Source organism: Dendrobates tinctorius, unplaced genomic scaffold (assembly GCF_039654945.1).
Source record: "Dendrobates tinctorius isolate UK_male_01 unplaced genomic scaffold, ASM3965494v1 ptg000026l, whole genome shotgun sequence".
Classification (NCBI taxonomy): domain Eukaryota; kingdom Metazoa; phylum Chordata; class Amphibia; order Anura; family Dendrobatidae; genus Dendrobates; species Dendrobates tinctorius.
Genome location: NW_027361694.1, coordinates 15,509,647 through 15,530,000, shown reverse-complemented (window position 1 = coordinate 15,530,000; position 20,354 = coordinate 15,509,647). Strand labels below are relative to the sequence as shown.

General features: G+C 43.7%; 1 protein-coding gene across 11 annotated transcripts in view; it reads right to left on the bottom strand.

The window, feature by feature from the left end:
- DOCK9 (dedicator of cytokinesis 9) overlaps positions 1-20,354 on the bottom strand; it is a 345,565-nt gene that overhangs the window by 138,770 nt on the left and 186,441 nt on the right. For all 11 annotated transcript variants that reach the window (XM_073569540.1, XM_073569534.1, XM_073569535.1 and 8 more), the window contains exons 16-20: positions 10,767-10,846; positions 10,494-10,681; positions 9,586-9,651; positions 9,344-9,436; positions 4,608-4,731 (exon numbers count right to left, since the gene is read on the bottom strand). In XM_073569540.1, the coding sequence (XP_073425641.1) occupies positions 4,608-4,731; positions 9,344-9,436; positions 9,586-9,651; positions 10,494-10,681; positions 10,767-10,846 (551 nt within the window). The remainder of the gene's footprint in view (positions 1-4,607; positions 4,732-9,343; positions 9,437-9,585; positions 9,652-10,493; positions 10,682-10,766; positions 10,847-20,354) is intronic.

The window sequence follows — 20,354 nt, the reverse complement described above, 5'->3', positions numbered from 1 at the left end:
TATAAATCAAAATTATGTAGATTAACAATTAACATAATACAATGGCCACAAAATAAGTAAAATATACCCCCGAGATTATATATTTTATATTCTCAGAAAAAGGAAAGAAAAGGAAAATAAATAAATAAATAATAAAAATAAATATAAATAAAAATAATAATAAATATAAATAAATAAAAATAATAATAATAATAAAAATAAAAATAAATAAATATAAATAAAAATGAATATAAATAAAAATAAATATAAATAAAAATAAATATAGGTGTAGAAATAAAAATAATATAAGTAGATAAATAAAAATAAATATAAATAAAAATTTAATAATAATAATAATACTAATACAACATATATAGGAGAGATAGTATATAGGAATAAAGTCTCCATCTTCTTTTCACTTTCCATTCCAGATGTTTATATAGACAAAATATTAGCATGTCAATCCATGAATCCTCATAGTGAAGAATCTCACTCAATCGACTCACGAAAAAGGTACAAAAAATCTAAAAGGAATATAAAAAGGGTTAAAATTGTTGAAAATGAGAACAGATTCAGAGAAAGAAAGCAGTTCACAACTTATAATTATAAGAAAGGAGCGAAGCTCAGATTCTCATTTAATCCTAAGGGCGATACTGTGTTAAGGTTCCAGATCCATTTTGCTTCTAACCGAGCCAAGGGAGCACTGATTTTTCCACCCCTAATATTAGGTTTTATCATATCAATGCCAATTATTCGTAAAAGATCTGCATTACAGTTATGATGCATCTTAAAATGTTTCGGAATAGTTTTTAACATATCCAAATCCTCTATTTCTTTTGCAGCAATAATCCCCAAAACATGTTCCCGAACTCTTACTTTTAACTGTCTTGTTGTCAGTCCGACATATATTAGGGAACATGGACAGGTAGCATAATATACTACCGCTTTTGATGTACATGTTATTGTGTGTGTAATTTTATATGTCTTAGACCCGTCTGAATTGGAGAATGTGTTAGCCCGATCGACGTTTGGACATGCCACACATCTGCCGCATGGTTTACATCCCCAAGGTGGTTTTGACATTGATAAAAATGTTGACTGGACTGGATCAGAAACATAATGGCTTTTAACCAATTTATCTCCCAAATTTGCTGATCTTCTATATGTCATACTCGGTTCTGATCCAATATATTTGGATAGTATAGCATCGGTATGCAATATAGGCCAGGCTTTCCTTAAACAATTCACCATGGCATCTGTCTGACCGTGATATTGGGTAATAAACCTCACTGTTTTCTCTGTTTTTAACGGTTTAGCCGAATAAAGTGCTTCATGACGAGAGGTATTTTTTGCCCTATTAAAAGCCCTTTTAATGGATCTATTGCTATACCCACGTTGTAAAAATCTGAGTTTAAGATCCTCCGCCTGACCCAATATCACGGTCAGACAGATGCCATGGTGAATTGTTTAAGGAAAGCCTGGCCTATATTGCATACCGATGCTATACTATCCAAATATATTGGATCAGAACCGAGTATGACATATAGAAGATCAGCAAATTTGGGAGATAAATTGGTTAAAAGCCATTATGTTTCTGATCCAGTCCAGTCAACATTTTTATCAATGCCAAAACCACCTTGGGGATGTAAACCATGCGGCAGATGTGTGGCATGTCCAAACGTCGATCGGGCTAACACATTCTCCAATTCAGACGGGTCTAAGACATATAAAATTACACACACAATAACATGTACATCAAAAGCGGTAGTTTATTATGCTACCTGCCCATGTTCCTTAATATATGTCGGACTGACAACAAGACAGTTAAAAGTAAGAGTTCGGGAACACGTTTTGGGGATTATTGCTGCAAAAGAAATAGAGGATTTGGATATGTTAAAAACTATTCCGAAACATTTTAAGATGCATCATAACTGTAATGCAGATCTTTTACGAATAATTGGCATTGATATGATAAAACCTAATATTAGGGGCGGAAAAATCAGTGCTCCCTTGGCTCGGTTAGAAGCAAAATGGATCTGGAACCTTAACACAGTATCGCCCTTAGGATTAAATGAGAATCTGAGCTTCGCTCCTTTCTTATAATTATAAGTTGTGAACTGCTTTCTTTCTCTGAATCTGTTCTCATTTTCAACAATTTTAACCCTTTTTATATTCCTTTTAGATTTTTTGTACCTTTTTCGTGAGTCGATTGAGTGAGATTCTTCACTATGAGGATTCATGGATTGACATGCTAATATTTTGTCTATATAAACATCTGGAATGGAAAGTGAAAAGAAGATGGAGACTTTATTCCTATATACTATCTCTCCTATATATGTTGTATTAGTATTATTATTATTAAATTTTTATTTATATTTATTTTTATTTATCTACTTATATTATTTTTATTTCTACACCTATATTTATTTTTATTTATATTTATTTATATTCATTTTTATTTATATTTATTTATTTTTATTTTTATTATTATTTTTATTTATTTATATTTATTATTATTTTTATATATATTTATATTTATTTTTATTATTATTTATTTATTTTCCTTTTCTTTCCTTTTTCTGAGAATATAAAATATATAATCTCGGGGGTATATTTTACTTATTTTGTGGCCATTGTATTATGTTAATTGTTAATCTACATAATTTTGATTTATATGATTGTGGTTATTATATTTTATTATTCAGTCATATAATTTTTTGTGATTATGATATAGTGCCAATTAATTCCCCCTCCCTTCTCTATTTATATTTCATTCATTTATATGGACACTTTTTTACCCATGTGTTTGGGTTTAGGAAGTGCGCGTGCGCTTCTGGTGACATGGTTGTGTGTCTGCGTCGCGTGTCCATGGCAACATGCTGTGGATAGCGCGTACGCATTCACATTCCTGTTGGTCCGGTAGCGCATGCGCCGTTGAATCCTCTCCCCCTCACATTGGATCTGCTGAGTATTGTTGTGGGTGGACCTGTGCGCTTGCGCAGCCAGGATCCTGGACTCCTCGCTCCTGCGTCTGTGACTAGGCAACGGCGGTTAGTTCCGGGTTGCCGGTCATGTGATGTGGGGGCGGGTTGTATATCCGGGTTACCATGGCGGCGCGCGCGCCGCAATAGGCCCAAATCCCGGACATTAATCAGCGGATGTATATTTAAAGGACCCGGTTTAGATCAGAGACCACCCCCTGACGAAGGATCAATTCCGAAACGCGCGTCGGGGCTGTGTTTCTCTGTGACCGGCAGGCTGTGCTCCAGGTATATACCTTTCTCATTTTCTCTCATTATCTATCCTAGCCATATGCACATTGGCACTTTGAATGATTATACCCTTGTCTGGTTATATTGCACTTGGCACTTTGTTTTAAAGTCACATGTTGTTGCTATTGGAAAAGCGCTATATATTCCATTTTTTCTTATTTTGCAATATATTGTCTTTTTTGGCACTTGGCACTTTATATTAAGATGATAATTTTTTGAATTTTTGGAAATTCACATTTTGTTTATATCAAATATATTTCCTTTTTCTCAGGGTGTTTATCACTATTATATCTTTACGTATCTATATATGGTATTTTTCTATTTTTTATTTTAATTATTATTATTCATTTTACACAGAGGACACGGTTGTATACTATTGTTACCCTATTTTAATAAAGGTATACTTTTATAATAAAGATATTGTTTCTTTTATTATTATCCGGAATTTCTGTATTCAGATTATAATATGACACTTCTTTATTGACCAAAATTCGAACACTGTCTTGTTGGTTTTTCTTAATATTTCGAATGGTCTACCATTCTTTTAGCTGCTATATATAGTAGAACTATTAATATTATATATAATTGACTGATTTACATAAATACTGCTAAATTCAGGTTATATTGGTGTTATCACAAGAGGACTAGTAGACCTACAGTCATGTAGTCCTCCATATTCAGGAGTTCTGCATAACCCCGCCCTCTCCACCGATTAGCAGCTTTCTGACTAAGCCCAGTGTACACAGAAAGCTGCCAATCAGGTGTGAGGATAGGGTTATACAGAGAACTGCTGGGTCTGCAGCACAAAAAACAACAAGTGATTGTATCGAAACTGCAGTAAAACGTACAATGATTGAGTCAGTGCTGGAATCAGGGTCTCTACCTCTACATCTTGCTGCATTCAGATGAGATAGCAAAAATCAGGTCACAGATTTTCTGTAATAGGGATTCAGTTTAGGCAACAATAAATAAAATTCATGTGCAAGTGGTGCCAAGGACTTATGTGATCATGCCATAAGTAGATGACTTTAGTTTGAGTCACATGATTGTAATCTTACAAAAACAGGAAAAAAAACTAAATCTTAAAAAAGGAGCCAGGTGGAAAAACGCGGTTAGAGCTAATCATTAAGTTGAATACATGGCCATTGTACAAAAGCAGAAAAACTTTTCTGCAACGTTACTATTCCCTTGGCTTTTACATACTCATTTTCTTAAAAAAAATAATATTTTTTTTCCGTGTGAGAGTCCCATTATACAGTCACAGGGATTCTCAGATTTATTATTTTGATCAATTTTAAGAAATAAGTCTTGGTAATTAAATGCCAGCGTTGTCTTAATTCTTTTATTTGGCCAAACCTTGGCTTTCTATGACATCTTTCTTCTTAGTGCCTCCTTTGCTTGATGTGTCGCAGCTGACATGGAAGAACGTGAACAACAAATGGTGTTTTTCATGAAGCTGTGTGGGCAGCTCTATTTTAATCTGTAAGAATGGAAAAAAAAAAACAAGCCTTAAATGACATCACTTTAAGTCCTCTTCAAAGCCAGCCAGGTTTAACAATGGAGACTTTTTATAACCTAAACAAACAAGATGCCAGAATAAAACAGCGCCTATTACTAATTTTAGGGACTTGAGAGCAGAGGCAGAGCCATCATACAGCCACATTACATAGTGCAATCATGATATAAAGAAAACATGCCGTGAACAAGACTGGCATGGCATACTACCAGATACAAACATTAACGTTTATTTGTTGATTATAATTAAAACACTTATATAACCATAAATGAGAGAGAGAGAAAATAAAAACCTTTTTAAACAACCTCCACCTTAAAAGGGATCGGTCATCAAGATTCACCCCAAAACTATTTAACACTTTCACATGGCCAGTCTATTCCTCCATAACTGAGAAATAATCATTTAATTGACATACAAATTAGGCTGATATGAACAGAGCTGCAGCCTCTATCACTCCAGCTCTATTCCCCCACACAGTGCCACCTCCTCCTGCTTCAATGACAGCCTGTCTGCTGTGTGACTTCAGAAAAAAGAGCCATCAGTCAACCAGGAAGGGCAGACACTGGGTGGGGAATAGAGCTGGAGTGACAGAGGCATCATATCTACAGCCTCCTTTGCATATCAATTTAAACAGTGATTTCTCAGCAACAGAGGAACAGACTGGCCATGTAAAGGTATTGCTGGACTAGTCTTCATATACAAATTCTACTGACACATTCCAATTAAATGACCTGATATAACTGTTTCCATACATATTTGGGCAACTGGTAATAATATACATTGCTCAAAAAAATAAAGGGAACACTTAAACAACACCATGTAACTCCAAGTCAATCACACTTGTGTGAAAACTACCTGTCCAGTTACAGTTGTGGCCAAAAGTATTGACACCCCTGCAATTTTGTCAGATAATACTTTCTTCCTGAAAATGATTGCAAACACAAATTCTTTGGTATTATCTTCATTTAATTTGTCTTAAATGAAAAAACACAAAAAGAATTGTCCTAAAGCCAAATTGGATATAATTCCACACCAAACATAACAAAGAGGGTGGACAAAAGTATTGGCACTGTTTGAAAAATCATGTGATGCTTCTCTAATTTGTGTAATTAACAGCACCTGTAACTTACCTGTGGCACCTAACAGGTGTTGGCAATAACTAAATCACACTTGCAGCCAGCTGACATGGATTAAAGTTGACTCAACCTCTGTCCTGTGTCCTTGTGTGTACCACATTGAGCATAGAGAAAAGAAAGAAGACCAAAGAACTGTCTGAGGACTTGAGAAACCAAATTGTGAGGAAGCATGAGCAATCTCAAGGCTACAAGTCCATCTCCAAAGACCTGAATGTTCCTGTGTCTACCGTGCGCAGTGTCACCAAGAAGTTTAAAGCCCATGGCACTGTGGATAACCTCCCTAGATGTGGACGGAAAAGAAAAACTGACAAGAGATTTCAATGCAAGATTGTGTGGATGTTGGATAAAGAACCTCGACTAACATTCAAACAAGTCCAAGCTGCCCTGCAGTCCTAGGGTACAACCATGTCAACCCGTACTATCCGTCGGTGTCTGAATGAAAAGGGACTGTATGGTAGGAGACCCAGGAAGACCCCACTTCTTACCCCGAGACATAAAAAAGCCAGGCTGGAGTTTGCCAAAACTTACCTGAAAAAGCCAAAAACGTTTTGGAATAATGTTCTCTGGTCAGATGAGACAAAAGTAGAGCTTTTTGGGCAAAGGCATCAACAGAGTTTACAGGAGAAAAAAAAGAGGCATTCAAAGAAAAAAACACGGTCCCTACAGTCAAACATGGCGGAGGTTCCCTGATGTTTTGGGGTTGCTTTGCTGCCTCTGGCTCTGGACTGCTTGACCGTGTGCATGGCATTATGAAGTCTGAAGACTACCAACAAATTTTGCAGCATAATGTAGGGCCCAGTGTGAGAAAGCTGGGTCTCCCTCAGAGGTCATGGGTCTTCCAGCAGGACAATGACCCAAAACACACTTCAAAAAGCACTAGGAAAATGGTTTGAGAGAAAGCACTGGAGACTTCTAAGGTGGCCAGCAATGAGTCCAGACCTGAATCCCATAGAACACCTGTGGAGAGATCTAAAAATGGCAGTTTGGAGAAGGCACCCTTCTAATATCAGGGACCTGTAGCAGTTTGCCAAAGAAGAATGGTCTAAAATTCAAGCAGAGCATTGTAAGAAACTCATTGATGGTTACAGGAAGCGGTTGGTCGCAGTTATTTTGGCCAAAGGTTGTGCAACCAAGTATTAGGTTGAGGGCGCCAATACTTTTGTCTGGCCCATTTTTGGAGTTTTGTGTGAAATGATCAATGTTTTGCTTTTTGCTTCATTCTCTTTTGTGTTTTTTCATTTAAGACAAATTAAATGAGGATAATAATACCAAAGAATTTGTATTTGCAATCACATGTAAAGCGCCATGGAATAAATGGCGCTATAACAATAAATAATAATAATAATTTTCAGGAAGAAACTGAGTATTATCTGACAAAATTGCAGGGGTGTCAATACTTTTGGCCACAACTGTATGAAGCAACAGTGATTGTGAATCAATTTCTACTGCTATTGTGCAAATGGAACAGACAACAGGCAGAAATGCTAGGTAATCAGCTGCCTATTCCAAAGCTGCTTTCCAGAATATATAAAAACATTATTTAACCCCCCCCCCCCCAACACATCCAAACCAGTCTGCCTTCTCTCTTGGGAAAAGGAGCTAGGCATATCGCTAACTGACTCAGAGGTTCATAAAATTCTAGCCAATTCAAAAGGTTTTTCCAGATGCACGTTGCTACAAGAAAACGCCTATAAAATTCTCACGAGATGGTATAGAACGCCTGAGTTTTTACATCACCTTGGTTTAGCCGAATCAAAAATGTGTTGGAAGTATGGTTTGGGAATAGGCAATATGTCACATATATACTGGACCTGTCCTCTCCTTGGGGAATTTTGGTAAGGGGTCAACAAAACGCTGATAGAGCTTAAGCTAATGGCCAGAAATCTTTCCCCTAAGGAAGTACTGCTGTCCTGCCCCACACCTGACTGTAAGCTAAAGAAACATGGGCCCTTAGCCCTGTTATTGAGCGCGGCTAAACACTTCCCACTGGAGGGACCCATCTCCTCCATCCTTAGCCGAATGGATCGAAAAAGTTAAACTCATATACAGAATGGAGGAACTCTCCAGCTGGGAGTCTCACTCACATCCCTTTTTTTAAATGCTTGGTCTATCTGGAGACTAAAATACGCACAATAAAATCCTCCAAAAGCTATCCGTCCTCTATCCTCTTCCAGGTTGGTCCACTCACTATCTACCATCCTATAAACCCCCTTCATCTGGAAGACCCTCGCCTCATAGGCTACTAGGCTTCCCTCTCTGGTGCACTCCTCAAACAAAGCCTCTAAAAATCCTAACTTTCGATACTGTTCCACAGATGACTCACTCATATGCATTCGCTCCTTATTCTCCTCTCAAACTTGTACCAATGTAATGTTTGATTGTTTTCCTGGTTATACTGTTAGGTCTGACTCTGTTAGTTAAACCCTCTAAACCCTGCGACACACATATTATCTAGAAATTGCTCTGTAATTAAAAAGTACTTAATTGTATTGTGGCTTCAGTTTTCTTAATAAAAAAATATATTATAAAAAAAAACCCAAAAGAAATGCTAGGCAATTAGCAAGACAACCCCTATAAAGGAGTGTTTTTTTCTCTTTTCTCATCCTTTTTGACTGTTGTTTTGGTCACCTTTGCATTTTGTCATTGCTCTCACCCCTAGAGGTACAGTACAGTAGCATGAGGCGGTGTCTACAATCCACAGAAGTTGCTTAGTTAATGCAGCTCATCCAGGATGGTACATCAATGAGAGCTGTGACAAGAAGGGTAGCTGTGTCTGTCAGCAGTGTCCAGAACATGGAGCAGATACTTTACCAGGAGACAGGTCAGTACACCAGGAGACACAGAGGGGGCCATAGGAGGGCAACAACCCAGGATGGCTACCTCCTCCTTTGTGAGAGGAGGAACAGGAGCAGCAGTTCCAGAGCCCTGCAAAATGACCTCCAGCAGGCCACTAACATCCATGCATCTGCTCAAAATGTCAGAAACTGACTCCATGAGGGTGGCAAGAGGGTCCGACATCCACAAATGGGGCTACAGCTGATCTCGGACTTCCTCTTCACTCTCAATTTGACAGGAGACGGGGACAGTGACGCCGGTGCTGAATGTGGAGCTGATTGGGCGCCACCGTCATGTGTCACAAGAACAGCACAGAAGTCCCGGGGAAAACGAGTGCAGACAGCGCAGGAGCGGCGCCAGCACAGGAGGGGAGCATAAGCTTTATTATTTAAGGAGGGACAAGCGAGGAGTATGACAAGAAGTTGTCCAGGTAGTGGACAACTTCTTAAACCTGAAAGCGGTCGTTTTTTCGTAAAAATATATACCGTATATGTTGTTTTTCAAGGTTTAGCAAAAGTTAACAGACATTCATGTTTCACAAAATGACAGAAATGTAGCAGAACTTTTTTTTAAAAAAATATAGTTTTCAATATCCAGAAACCCACCTCATCGTAGAACTCTGGATTCTGTTGATGGTGCAGAACAGCAGCGAGAGCGTTCTTCACAAACACAGGGCCGCCAGGTCTGCCATATATGCACTATAGTGAAAACAATTAATCCAAGCAGTAACTGACGATTAGGAATGTAATGAGTTACTTAACCTCATATTTATGTAAAATTGTGTACAAAAACAAATATTAGCGTGGAATCAAATAAAAACGGTGTAGAATATAAACTTGCCACAAACCTTTAATGGCTGTGCCTCGTCGTCATCGGACTCTCTGAATTCTATGGATACAGCTATATTCCTTGCCTAATAAAATAAAATTGCTTAGCTATGACTATAGTATTTTATTATGAAGGTAAACAGATAATAGACACCTTAAAGGGGTTGTCCACTACTCGGACAACCGCTTCTCAATCCCTATGCTTTCCCCCAGGAACTAACTTCCGATGCCAGTGCCTTTGGCACTGCCTCTCCCTGGAATCGCGTGAAGTTATGTCACGTGATCACTGCAGACAATCAGCTCTTGTATCCCTCTCTTCTCTTACGGACGTAATTGACAACCGGAGAAAGTAACAGCTGCGGCTGTTCGCTCACTTCCCTTGGATGTTTTGATGTGTCTGAAGGAGGCGACAGGGAAGCCAGTGATGATTGGCCACACAATATGTCACGCGAGCCCCGGGAAAGCCAATGCTGACACCACTGTAACGGCGCTGGTACTGGAAGTCAGTATAAGGATTATTTTACTGGGGGGGAACATAGGGATTGAGAAGGGATTGTCCGAATAGCAGACAACCCCTTTAACTCAAAATTAATCTGACTAAAGGACAGTTTGGTAAGGAGAAAACAATATAAATATCTGACTAAAGCAAAGTCATTATCCATAATTAAAAGAGAAATCTGCAGCAATTATGGAGGGTTTCTGCAGTGAAATAGGCTCATGTTGCTGCAAAATTAAAAACTACCATTGTGGAAATGTTCTCCATGTGGATGTACCCTTAGACTCAGGCTTTAAGGTGATGTCAGACACAATCAGTCACACGATTTAGATCCACAAGAAGCAACCTCATTCAAGTGGATGTGTGTGAACATAACTTCCTGGAACAGGGTGCCGCCATGTTATTACCAAATACAAACCATTCCAAAATTACCTTTGCAAATGCCTTTTGCCCGTCATATTTCAGATGCTTTGGATAAACATAGAGATGGTTATTGTAGATGGTGAATGGCTGCGTGTGTTTGGGAATGCAAGGAACAAACTCCTCTACTTCGAATGTGACCACGGTGTCGGCATTGTTCTCAAACTGCTTCATGGGAATGTACGAGGAGTTCACGTAATCTACAATATCACACAGATAGTGAGAGGCTGAAGCAATGGTCGTACATTTACAGATGATGCCATTACCAGAAAATAAGGCTCTTACTTGGAAAATCTGGAGAAACATTGTCAATGTGGATGTCTAGATTTCCTAATATTACCGGAAGCTTGCCCAACTTCTCAGGTCTACAAGAAGAAGATTATATTATGCTTAAAAACGGGTACTAAAGAGCAGGAAACGTACAATAACCAGGTTTTGTATTACACTATCTGATTCAGGTTTTAGATTTCCCTCAACATATCAATAAATCTCAAACTGACGCTTTCTTAACCCAGAAGGCAGGAATATTTTCTTACAGATTGCGCTCACGCTTTTGGAAGTCTAAAGAGGCGTAAAAGACAGAAGCACCTTCTCAGCTGGAGTGAATATGTCAAGTTTCAGAAGAAACACTATTTTAAATACCATTTTATGAAACAGGTCCCCCAGAGTGCTCGAATACAACCTGCTTTATTGCTACACTTTCTTTTATCTGAACATGTGCCCTCGATATTTAATCATTTGATTGCCAGATGTTTTTCAACCCTAAAAATGCCTAACACAAGACTAAGCCTTACAAGGGAGTTCGGCCTCTTGGCGGTTGACATCACTACATCGCGGGTTGCGCCTTAAGATAGAAATGGGATGAGTATAAAAAATTTTTTCCCATTGATGTGGCATTAAAATGAGTAAAATGGTAAAAAAAAAAAAACACACAGCAAAACAGGTGTCTATTCCATTAAAATGAATGCATGTCCTATTCTGATCCTGTGCTATGGATGAGTTTGTCCCTCAAGTTAATGGCACACAGTTAGCATTTGAGTTCCACAGAAACAAAACTTTATAAAGTTATGTGAATGTTGCCTGTAAGCCCAACAGGTATGTAGCAAGATTACATACAGTGCCTAAAGCAAGATTATATACAGTGCCTAAAGAGGTTGTCCGGCCTTAGGCTACAAGTCTGCAGCCACTTTTTATGACAGCACCCTTGTGAATCCTCACATCACGCACACTGAGGATTCTCCAGTGATGGCAGCGGGCGGTCATATGACTGCCAGTAAGCAATTTGCTATATTCCTACTAGACTGTGTCCGGCCTCCCGCAATACACTTGCATTGAGCGAGGCAGTACCCATCTAATTGGCACGTGACCACAGTGCGCGTGGTGAGGATTCACAAGTCTGCAGTTACATAGAGTGACTGCAGACTTGCAGCCTATGGCCGGACAACCACTTTTAAGTATTTTCAGTTTGATGTACAATATGTAAAAAAGGAGATTTTTGTGTACTCACCGTAAAATCTCTTTCTCTTAGCCTCTAATTGGGGGACACAGAACCATGGGTGTTATGCTGCTGTCCACTAGGAGGCGACACTATGCATAATCTGAAAAAGATTAACTTTGGCTCCTCCTCTGCAGTATACACCCCTGGACGGCATCAGCCTTCTCCAGCTTTGTGCAAAAGCATTAGGAGGAACATAACAGAAACAACATAACCATGCCTGTAAGAAGGCTACTATGCACGAGCTCAAGAACAATAAGAGAACTGAACCGTAACAACGGCCCGTAAGGACAACAGGATGGGAGCTGTGTCCCCCAATTAGAGGCTAAGAGAAAGAGATTTTACGGTGAGTACACAAAAATCTCCTTTACTCTGTCGCCTCATTGGGGGACACAACCATGGGACGTCCCAAAGCAGTCCCTGGGTGGGAAGCAATGGACGAATATTGTGCTGACAGGTCCCTAAACTAGGGGCACTGCCGCCTGCAGAACCCGTCTACCCAGGCTCGTGTCCGCTGAGGACTGGGTATGAACTCTGTAGTGTTTAGTTAACGTGTGTAGCGTAGTCCAAGTGGCTGCCTTGCACACTTGTTGTGCCAAAGCCTGGTGCCGAATGGCCCAGGAGGCCCCTACCGCCAGCGTAGAGTGTGCCGCGATACCGGCCGGACAAGGAGAATTGGTAAGACGGTAAGCCTCTTGTATGGTGGACTTGATCCACCTGGCAAGGGTAGCTTTGGAAGCCGGCAGACCTTTGCGAACACCTTCCGGAAGAAGGAAAAGGGAATCAGACTTCCGGAAGGGTGCAGTCCTATACACATATATACGCAATGCCCTGACGAGGTCATGCGTATGCAGAACCTTCTCCACTCTATGAACCAGAACCGGGCAAAGGGATGGCAGTGAAATTTCCTCATTGAGGTGGAAGTTGGACACAACCTTCAGAAGGACGGGACTGTACGAAGAACCACCTTGTCCTGGTGAAAAGCCAGGAAGGGCCGTCTGCAGGAGAGTGCTGACAGCTCAGACACCCCGCGTAGCGAGGTGATTGCCACCAGAAAGACCACCTTCTGTGATAGAAGGCGGAGTGGGACTTCCTTAAGGGGTTCGAAAGGTTGTGCCTGCAATGCTGTCAGGACCAGGTTGAGGCCCCACGTTTCCAGTGGACGTATGTAGGGGGGAACCAATCGGGAAACCCCCTGGAGAAAAGTCGTTACTTGCGGCCTGTTAGCAATGCGTCTTTGCAAAAGCACTGAGAGCGCTAGCACCTGGCTCTTAAGGGAGCCCAGGGATAGCCTGGCGTCCAGGCCCGATTGGAGAAAGCCAAGTACCTTTGGGAGGGAATAAGGGAGTGGGATCTGGCCGTGAGATTCGCACCAAGTAAAGAAAGCTCTCCAGGTACGGTAATAGATCTTAGCGGAGGCTGGCTTCCGTACCCTGATTATTGTTCTAATGACATCCGGTGAGAGCCCTGCCTAGGTTAGAACCCAGGTATCAAGGGCCACGCCGTCAATTTGAGAGCCCCTGAGTTCTGGGGTTAGAACGGGCCTTGTGACAAAAGATCCGGACGGTCGGGGAGACGCCAGGTGGCGTATGCTGTAAGTTGCACGATGTCGGCGCACCATGTACGTCTGGGCCAGTCCGCTGCAATCAGGATGGTTGGAACTCCCTCTTGTTTGATCTTCCTAATGACTCTGGATATCAGGGGGAGAGGTGGAAAAATGTACAGGATCTGGAACTGGGTCCAGTCCTGAACCAGGGCATCTGCTCCGAGCGACCGCGGATCGCGTGTCCTGGCCATGAAATTGGAGACCTTGGCATTGAGATGGGATGCCATTAGGTCGACGTCCGGGGTCCCCCAGCGATGGCAGATCTGGCGAAAAATTTTGGGATGGAGGGACCACTCCCCCGAGTCCATTCCTTGTCTGCTGAGAAAGTCAGCTTCCCAGTTGTCCACACCTGGAATGTGGACCGCAGAGAGTACCGACCTCGTGTCTTCCGCCCAGTGGAGGATATGTGCCACCTCTCTCATCGAATGGGTACTGCGGGTCCCGCCTTGGTGGTTCACATATGCCACCGCCGTGGCATTGTCCGACTGTACTCTGATATGAGAGGCTGCCAGTAAGTGACAAAAGGCTCTCAATGCCAGGAAGATGGCTCGAATTTCCAGGATATTGATGGGCATGCTCGCTTCCACTGGTGACCACTTGCCCTGTGCTGTGATGTAGGTGCACCGCACCCCAACCTGTCAGGCTCGCGTCGGTGGTCAGGACCTTCCATTGACCTGAGAGAAAAGATTTTCCTGTTGCAACCGAGGTTGGCTTGAGCCACCAGTGCAGGGACCTCCTGGTTGCCGATGTTAGCCGGAACTCCCTGTCGAGGGAGAAAGGATTCCTGTCCCAGGACTTGAGGATGGCTAGTTGAAGAGGCCTGAGGTGAAACTGGGCAAATGGTACCGCCTCCATTGCTGCTGCAATCCTGCCAAGGACTCTCATGGCAAACCGGAGAGATCGGGGGGGGGGGGGGGGGGGTATTGTGGAGGAGTATGCGAACTCCTAGACGGAGAGCCAGTGCCTTGTCCCTGGGAAGGAGCACCAGACCCCTGGAGGTGTCGAATAGCATCCCCAGGAAGGTCAGAGACTGACTCGGGGCAGTTGATGACTTTTGCAAGTTGACTAGCCAGGCCAGGCGACTTAGAGTGTCGATTGTGATTGAGACGCTGACCTCGCAGTCCTTGAAGGAGGAAGCCTTGATGAGAAGGTCGTCTAGGTATGGAATGACTACTATGCCTCTGGAGTGTAGAACGTCCATGCTGGCTGCCATGATCTTGGTAAACGTTCTTGGAGCCGTGGCAAGTCCGAACGGGAGAGCCACGAACTGGTAGTGGTCCTGGTTGATTGCGAACCTGAGAAATCTCTGATGGGCGGGAGCAATCGGTATATGCAAGTATACGTCTTGTATGTCTATGGAGACGAGATATTCTCCCTTCTCCATGGACCGAAGGGACTCCATGCGAAAATGATGAAGCCGTACGTACTTGTTGAGTTGTTTTAGGTCCAGAATGGGCCGGACGCTGCCTCCTTTCTGGGGACTATGAACAGATTGGAGTAGAACCCTCGGAAGCGCTTGGCCGCGGGAACCGGCACTATGACTCCAGCTTAAAGGAGGGAGGAAACCGCTTGATGGAAGGCTCGAGCCTTGTGTGGCGGTTTTGAGGGAATGGAGAGGAAGAACCGGTTTTGGTGGGCTGGAAGTAAACTCGATCTTGTATCCGGAAGACACTATTTCCTTGACCCACCTGTCTTCTGTAATAGGCAGGCAGACTTGCTGAAAGAGTAGAAGTCGTCCGCCTACGGGTGGGGTGTCTTCCGGAATTCGTGAGTCGTGAAGAGGAGAAAGTCTGAGGTTTTCCTCCTTTGGGCTTTGCCAGGTCCTGTCCGGCCTTTGCGCCGCCCGTGGGTTGTCCCTGCGCTGGACGCGAGACAGACCAGCCCGAAGAATTCCGAAAGGATCGGAATAGAGTTTGGTTACGCCTTTTGAACATGCGTTTAGGCTTTAGTTGAGGGAGAGAGGTACTCTTACCCCCAGTGGCGTTGGATATCATGGTGTCCAACTTTTCACCAAAAAGCCGCCCACTGAGGCACGGGAGATGCTTGAGGGACTTTTTTGAGGCAGCGTCTGCTTTTCATTCCCGCAGCCAGAGGATACGCCGGATCGTGATGGCGTTTGATGCTATTCCCGCTACACCTTTTGCGGAATCCAGGGCTGCATGAAGCATGTAATCTGCTACCACTGCTATTTGAACCGCTTGGTCCGACAGCTCAGGATTTGAAGCTTGGAGGCCAGCCTGCAATTGTTTGGCCCAAGCCAGAATGGCCATGGCCGCCCAGACTGAAGCGAACGCGGAAGCCAGAGAGGCCCCTGCCGCTTTGAAGATTGAACGAGCCATGCGTTCTACCTGCCGGTCTGCTGCGTCCCTGACAGTTGAGCTATCTGGCAGTGAGGAGGGTCTGTGCTGCTAGCCTAGAGAGTGGGGGTCCACTTCGGGTGGATCTGTCCACTCCTTGGTGTCCTTCTGTGGGAAGGGGTACCTTGCCTCTAAATATTTGCGATTGGTGAATTTCTTCTCAGGCTGCGAAAACTGCTTAGTAAGTGTCGCCTGAAATTCCGGATGATTAGAGAAGATCTTAGGTGGCTTCAGAACACGTTCAAAGCAAATCTTGGGTTCTGGGGGTTCCGGGGGTGGGTCAGAAATGTCCAGCACCCGATGGATGGAAGAAATTATGTCCTCAACTAGCGCTGTATTGCTAGGGGGGCCAGGGACCAGAGACCTCTCCGTTTCATTGTCTGAGTCGCAGTCATAGATGCCTTCTGAATCCTGCGTATCGCTAAGGCGTTCCCTGGTGGGCGAACTGGGGCAGAGGACTTCTGTGGACGGGGATCTCTGTGGAGATCTGCGTTGTCTGTGTTAGGGTACGGTCTAGGTGACCTGGAACCACGGTGTCTGTCCCTAGAGGGGGATGACCGTTTGCTATAGGATGACGCAGATGAACACGACCTGTGGGTCTGCTTACGTCTGTGTCGGAAGCGGCATGTCCCTGAGTCAAGCTGTCCCTTTGCTGGGTAACGCTCATAGCCGAGACATGACCCTGCAGTGCCTGGAGTAGTGTGGAGGTTAAGTTATCTATGGAGTGCGTCATAGACTGTGACATCTGAGTAGCCCATTCCGGCGTTGTAGCAGACGCTGAAGCATTGGTAGGGGCCTCTTGGGGTTCTGACCCAGTATTTTGGATAGAATCCCGGCAGTGCGGGTACGTGCTGCCACTGGGGAGGGTTGTTTTGCAGGCTGTGCAGAATGCATAAAAGCAGTCCTGCCTGGTTCTCTTCCTTGAGCCCGGCATAGTGCACAGAGTGCAGAAGGGCTGGCTATGCAGAGGGGCCTACAGGGGTGGCTAAGCAGAGGAAACCTATAAGACAGCCTTAAAGGTAATATGGATTCACAGCTGAGTAAAGAAAACCCAGCTGTGATCTTACCCCACCAGTGTGCCCCTAGGTCCAGCGCCAACGATTCACAGTCCTGCGCCCCCCGGAGACTGGCCGACGTTGCTGCTGATGTCACAGATGCCTTCTGCTGCAGCAAAAATGGCTGCCAAGAGGACGAGGAGGCAGAAGGGGGCGGAGAGCTGAAAAGAGCGCGCAGTGCCAAGTAAAAATGCGCCCTGTCTGTCTCGATCCGCCCCTTCTATGACACTGTAGAGTGTCATATTCGTCAACCGGGGGGCGGGGAGGAGGCGGCGGCTTCAGCTAGGCCGAAGCCGCGGTCTAAATTAGAAGCCTGATGCCCAGAAGGGCTCCAGGCTGGCGCGGATGTCCGGGAGGGGGTCGGATCTGAACCACACCCCCCCGGATTAAGAGGCAGGATAGCGGTGGGGCTTGTAGCTGGAACGAGGCCATGTGAGGGGTCCCTCTGAGGCGCTATGGAGCTGGTGCTGCCGCAGAGACAGGGGCGCAGGGAGCCCTGTGTCTGCATGTGCCATGCCTGCCTGCACTCTCCCCCGGCCCCAACAGGAGCCCGCAGCGGGCTGGGGTCCCTGGCTTTCGGAGCTGCAGAATGCTGCCTTGTTCAGACCCTACCTGAGGCGTCTCAAACTAATGCCCCCAGAGGGGGATTAGGGAGGGTGCTTTTGTCACCATCAGGGGTCTTCATTCTCGCCTCGACCTCAACCCAGAACCCAAAGGAATTGGGGAAGGAGGGGGGGGGTCTCAACTTCAAACCAGTACTCGACGGGCTGGGGAAGGAGCGACATGGGGAATATCCATCTCAACTTCAACCGAGGAAAGAGCAATGCCGGGAGTCTCGCATGAGACCCACTTTTCTTCATCTGTAATCCGTTGGAAAAAAAAAAAATCTTTAGGTGTGCCTCCTATGCGAAACTGGAGAAGGCTTACACCGTCCAGGGGTGTATACTGCAGAGCTGAAGCCAAAGTTAATCTTTTTCAGATTATGCATAGTGTCGCCTCCTAGTGGACAGCAGCATAACACCCATGGTTCTGTGTCCCCCAATGAGGCGCCAGAGTAATGTAGCATTTTATTAAACACTCTTCACTCTGGCACGGAGAAGTGGCTATACATTTGTCATGTGTAGTCTTCCTACCTGGTGCCTTTTTGTTTGCTTCCAGCTACCTCTTTTTGCTGGGCCAGGCTTTCCAATTCACATACCTCGAAGATGGCTGCAACATTGGCATGGGAAGTACAGCAGTAATTCTGAAACATGCCTCCTGTGCTGTTGAGATGTATTTCAATCCTACCACTGCTCTCCATGCCACTGTGCTGGCCATCCTGGATGGAGGAGGACTGAACTGTCAGTCTCAGCAGAGAAGACAACGGGAGGTGAACAGACGGCACAAGGTAGGGTGACTATACAAGAGAAATGTAGTGTCACTTTTGTGGACAGTCACAGGAACAGCTGGTTAGACACAGATGTGTAGTAAAAAGCCACCAAAAGTCTACTGGCAATCTAATGTGTATAGGGCAACCAGACATCTGTTGTAAGTGAAAAGGAAGATCAGCCACGTTGGACACCAACATGCAATTTACTTTGTTTCCTGTAAGACAAGACCTATCAGAATCGTCTGCTTACAGTTGTGGCCAAAAGTATTGACACCCTTGCAATTTTGTCAGATAATACTCAGTTTCTTCCTGAAAATGATTGCAATCACAAATTCTTTGGTATTATTATCTTCATTTAATTTGTCTTAAATGAAAAAACACAAAAGAGAATGAAGCAAAAAGCAAAACATTGATCATTTCACACAAAACTCCAAAAATGGGCCAGACAAAAGTATTGGCACCCTCAGCCTAATACTTGGTTGTACAACCTTTAGCCAAAATAACTGCGACCAACCGCTTCCAGTAACCATCAATGAATTTCTTACAATGCTCTGCTGGAATTTTAGACCATTCTCCTTTGGCAAACTGCTCCAGGTCCCTGATATTAGAAGGGTGCCTTCTCCAAACTGCCATTTTTAGATCTCTCCACAGGTGTTCTATGGGATTCAGGTCTGGACTCATTGCTGGCCACCTTAGAAGTCTCCAGTGCTTTCTCTCAAACCATTTTCTAGTGCTTTTTGAAGTGTGTTTTGGGTCATTGTCCTGCTGGAAGACCCATTACCTCTGAGGGAGACTCAGCTTTCTCACACTGGGCCCTACATTATGCTGCAAAATTTGTTGGTAGTCTTCAGACTTCATAATGCCATGCACACGGTCAAGCAGTCCAGTGCCAGAGGCAGCAAAGCAACCCCAAAACATTAGGGAACCTCCGCCATGTTTGACTGTAGGGACCGTGTTCTTTTCTTTGAATGCCTCTTTTTTTCTCCTGTAAACTCTATGTTGATGCCTTTGCCCAAAAAGCTCTACTTTTGTCTCATCTGACCAGAGAACGGTCTTCCAAAACGTTTTAGGCTTTTTCAGGTAAGTTTTGGCAAACTCCAGCCTGGCTTATTTATGTCTCGGGGTAAGAAGTGGGGTCTTCCTGGGTCTCCTACCATACAGTCCCTTTTCATTCAGATGCCGACAGATAGTATGGGTTGACACTGTTGTACCCTCAGACTGCAGGGCAGCTTGAACTTGTTTGGATGTTAGTCGAGGTTCTTCATCCAACATCCGCACAATCTTGCATTGAAATCTCTTGTCAATTTTTATTTTCCGTCCACATCTAGGGAGGTTAGCCACAGTGCCATGGGCTTTAAAATTCCTGATGATACTGCGCACGGTAGACACAGGAACATTCAGGTCTTTGGAGATGGACTTGTAGCCTTGAGATTGCTCATGCTTCCTCACAATTTGGTTTCTCAAGTCCTCAGACAGTTCGTTGGTCTTCTTTCTTTTCTTCATGCTCAATGTGGTACACACAAGGACACAGGACAGAGGTTGAGTCAACTTTAATCCATGTCAACAGGCTGCAAGTGTGATTTAGTTATTGCCAACACCTGTTAGGTGCCACAGGTAAGTTACAGGTGCTGTTAATTACACAAATTAGAGAAGCATCACATGATTTTTCGAACAGTGCCAATACTTTTGTCCACCCTCTTTTTTATGTTTGGTGTGGAAATTATATCCAATTTGGTTTTAGGACAATTCTTTTTGTGTTTTTTCATTTAAGACAAATTAAATGAAGATAATAATACCAAAGAATTTGTGTTTGCAATCATTTTCAGGAAGAAACTGAGTATTATCTGACAAAATTGCAGGGGTGTCAATACTTTTGGCCACAACTGTATATAAAAACTATGTTGCATGTTTATGGGTGAAGAAAGGAAATAGCCAATAGCCAAACTGTCCTCAATGCATACGGTCAGCATTAGAAACGGGGGGCTGTGGCT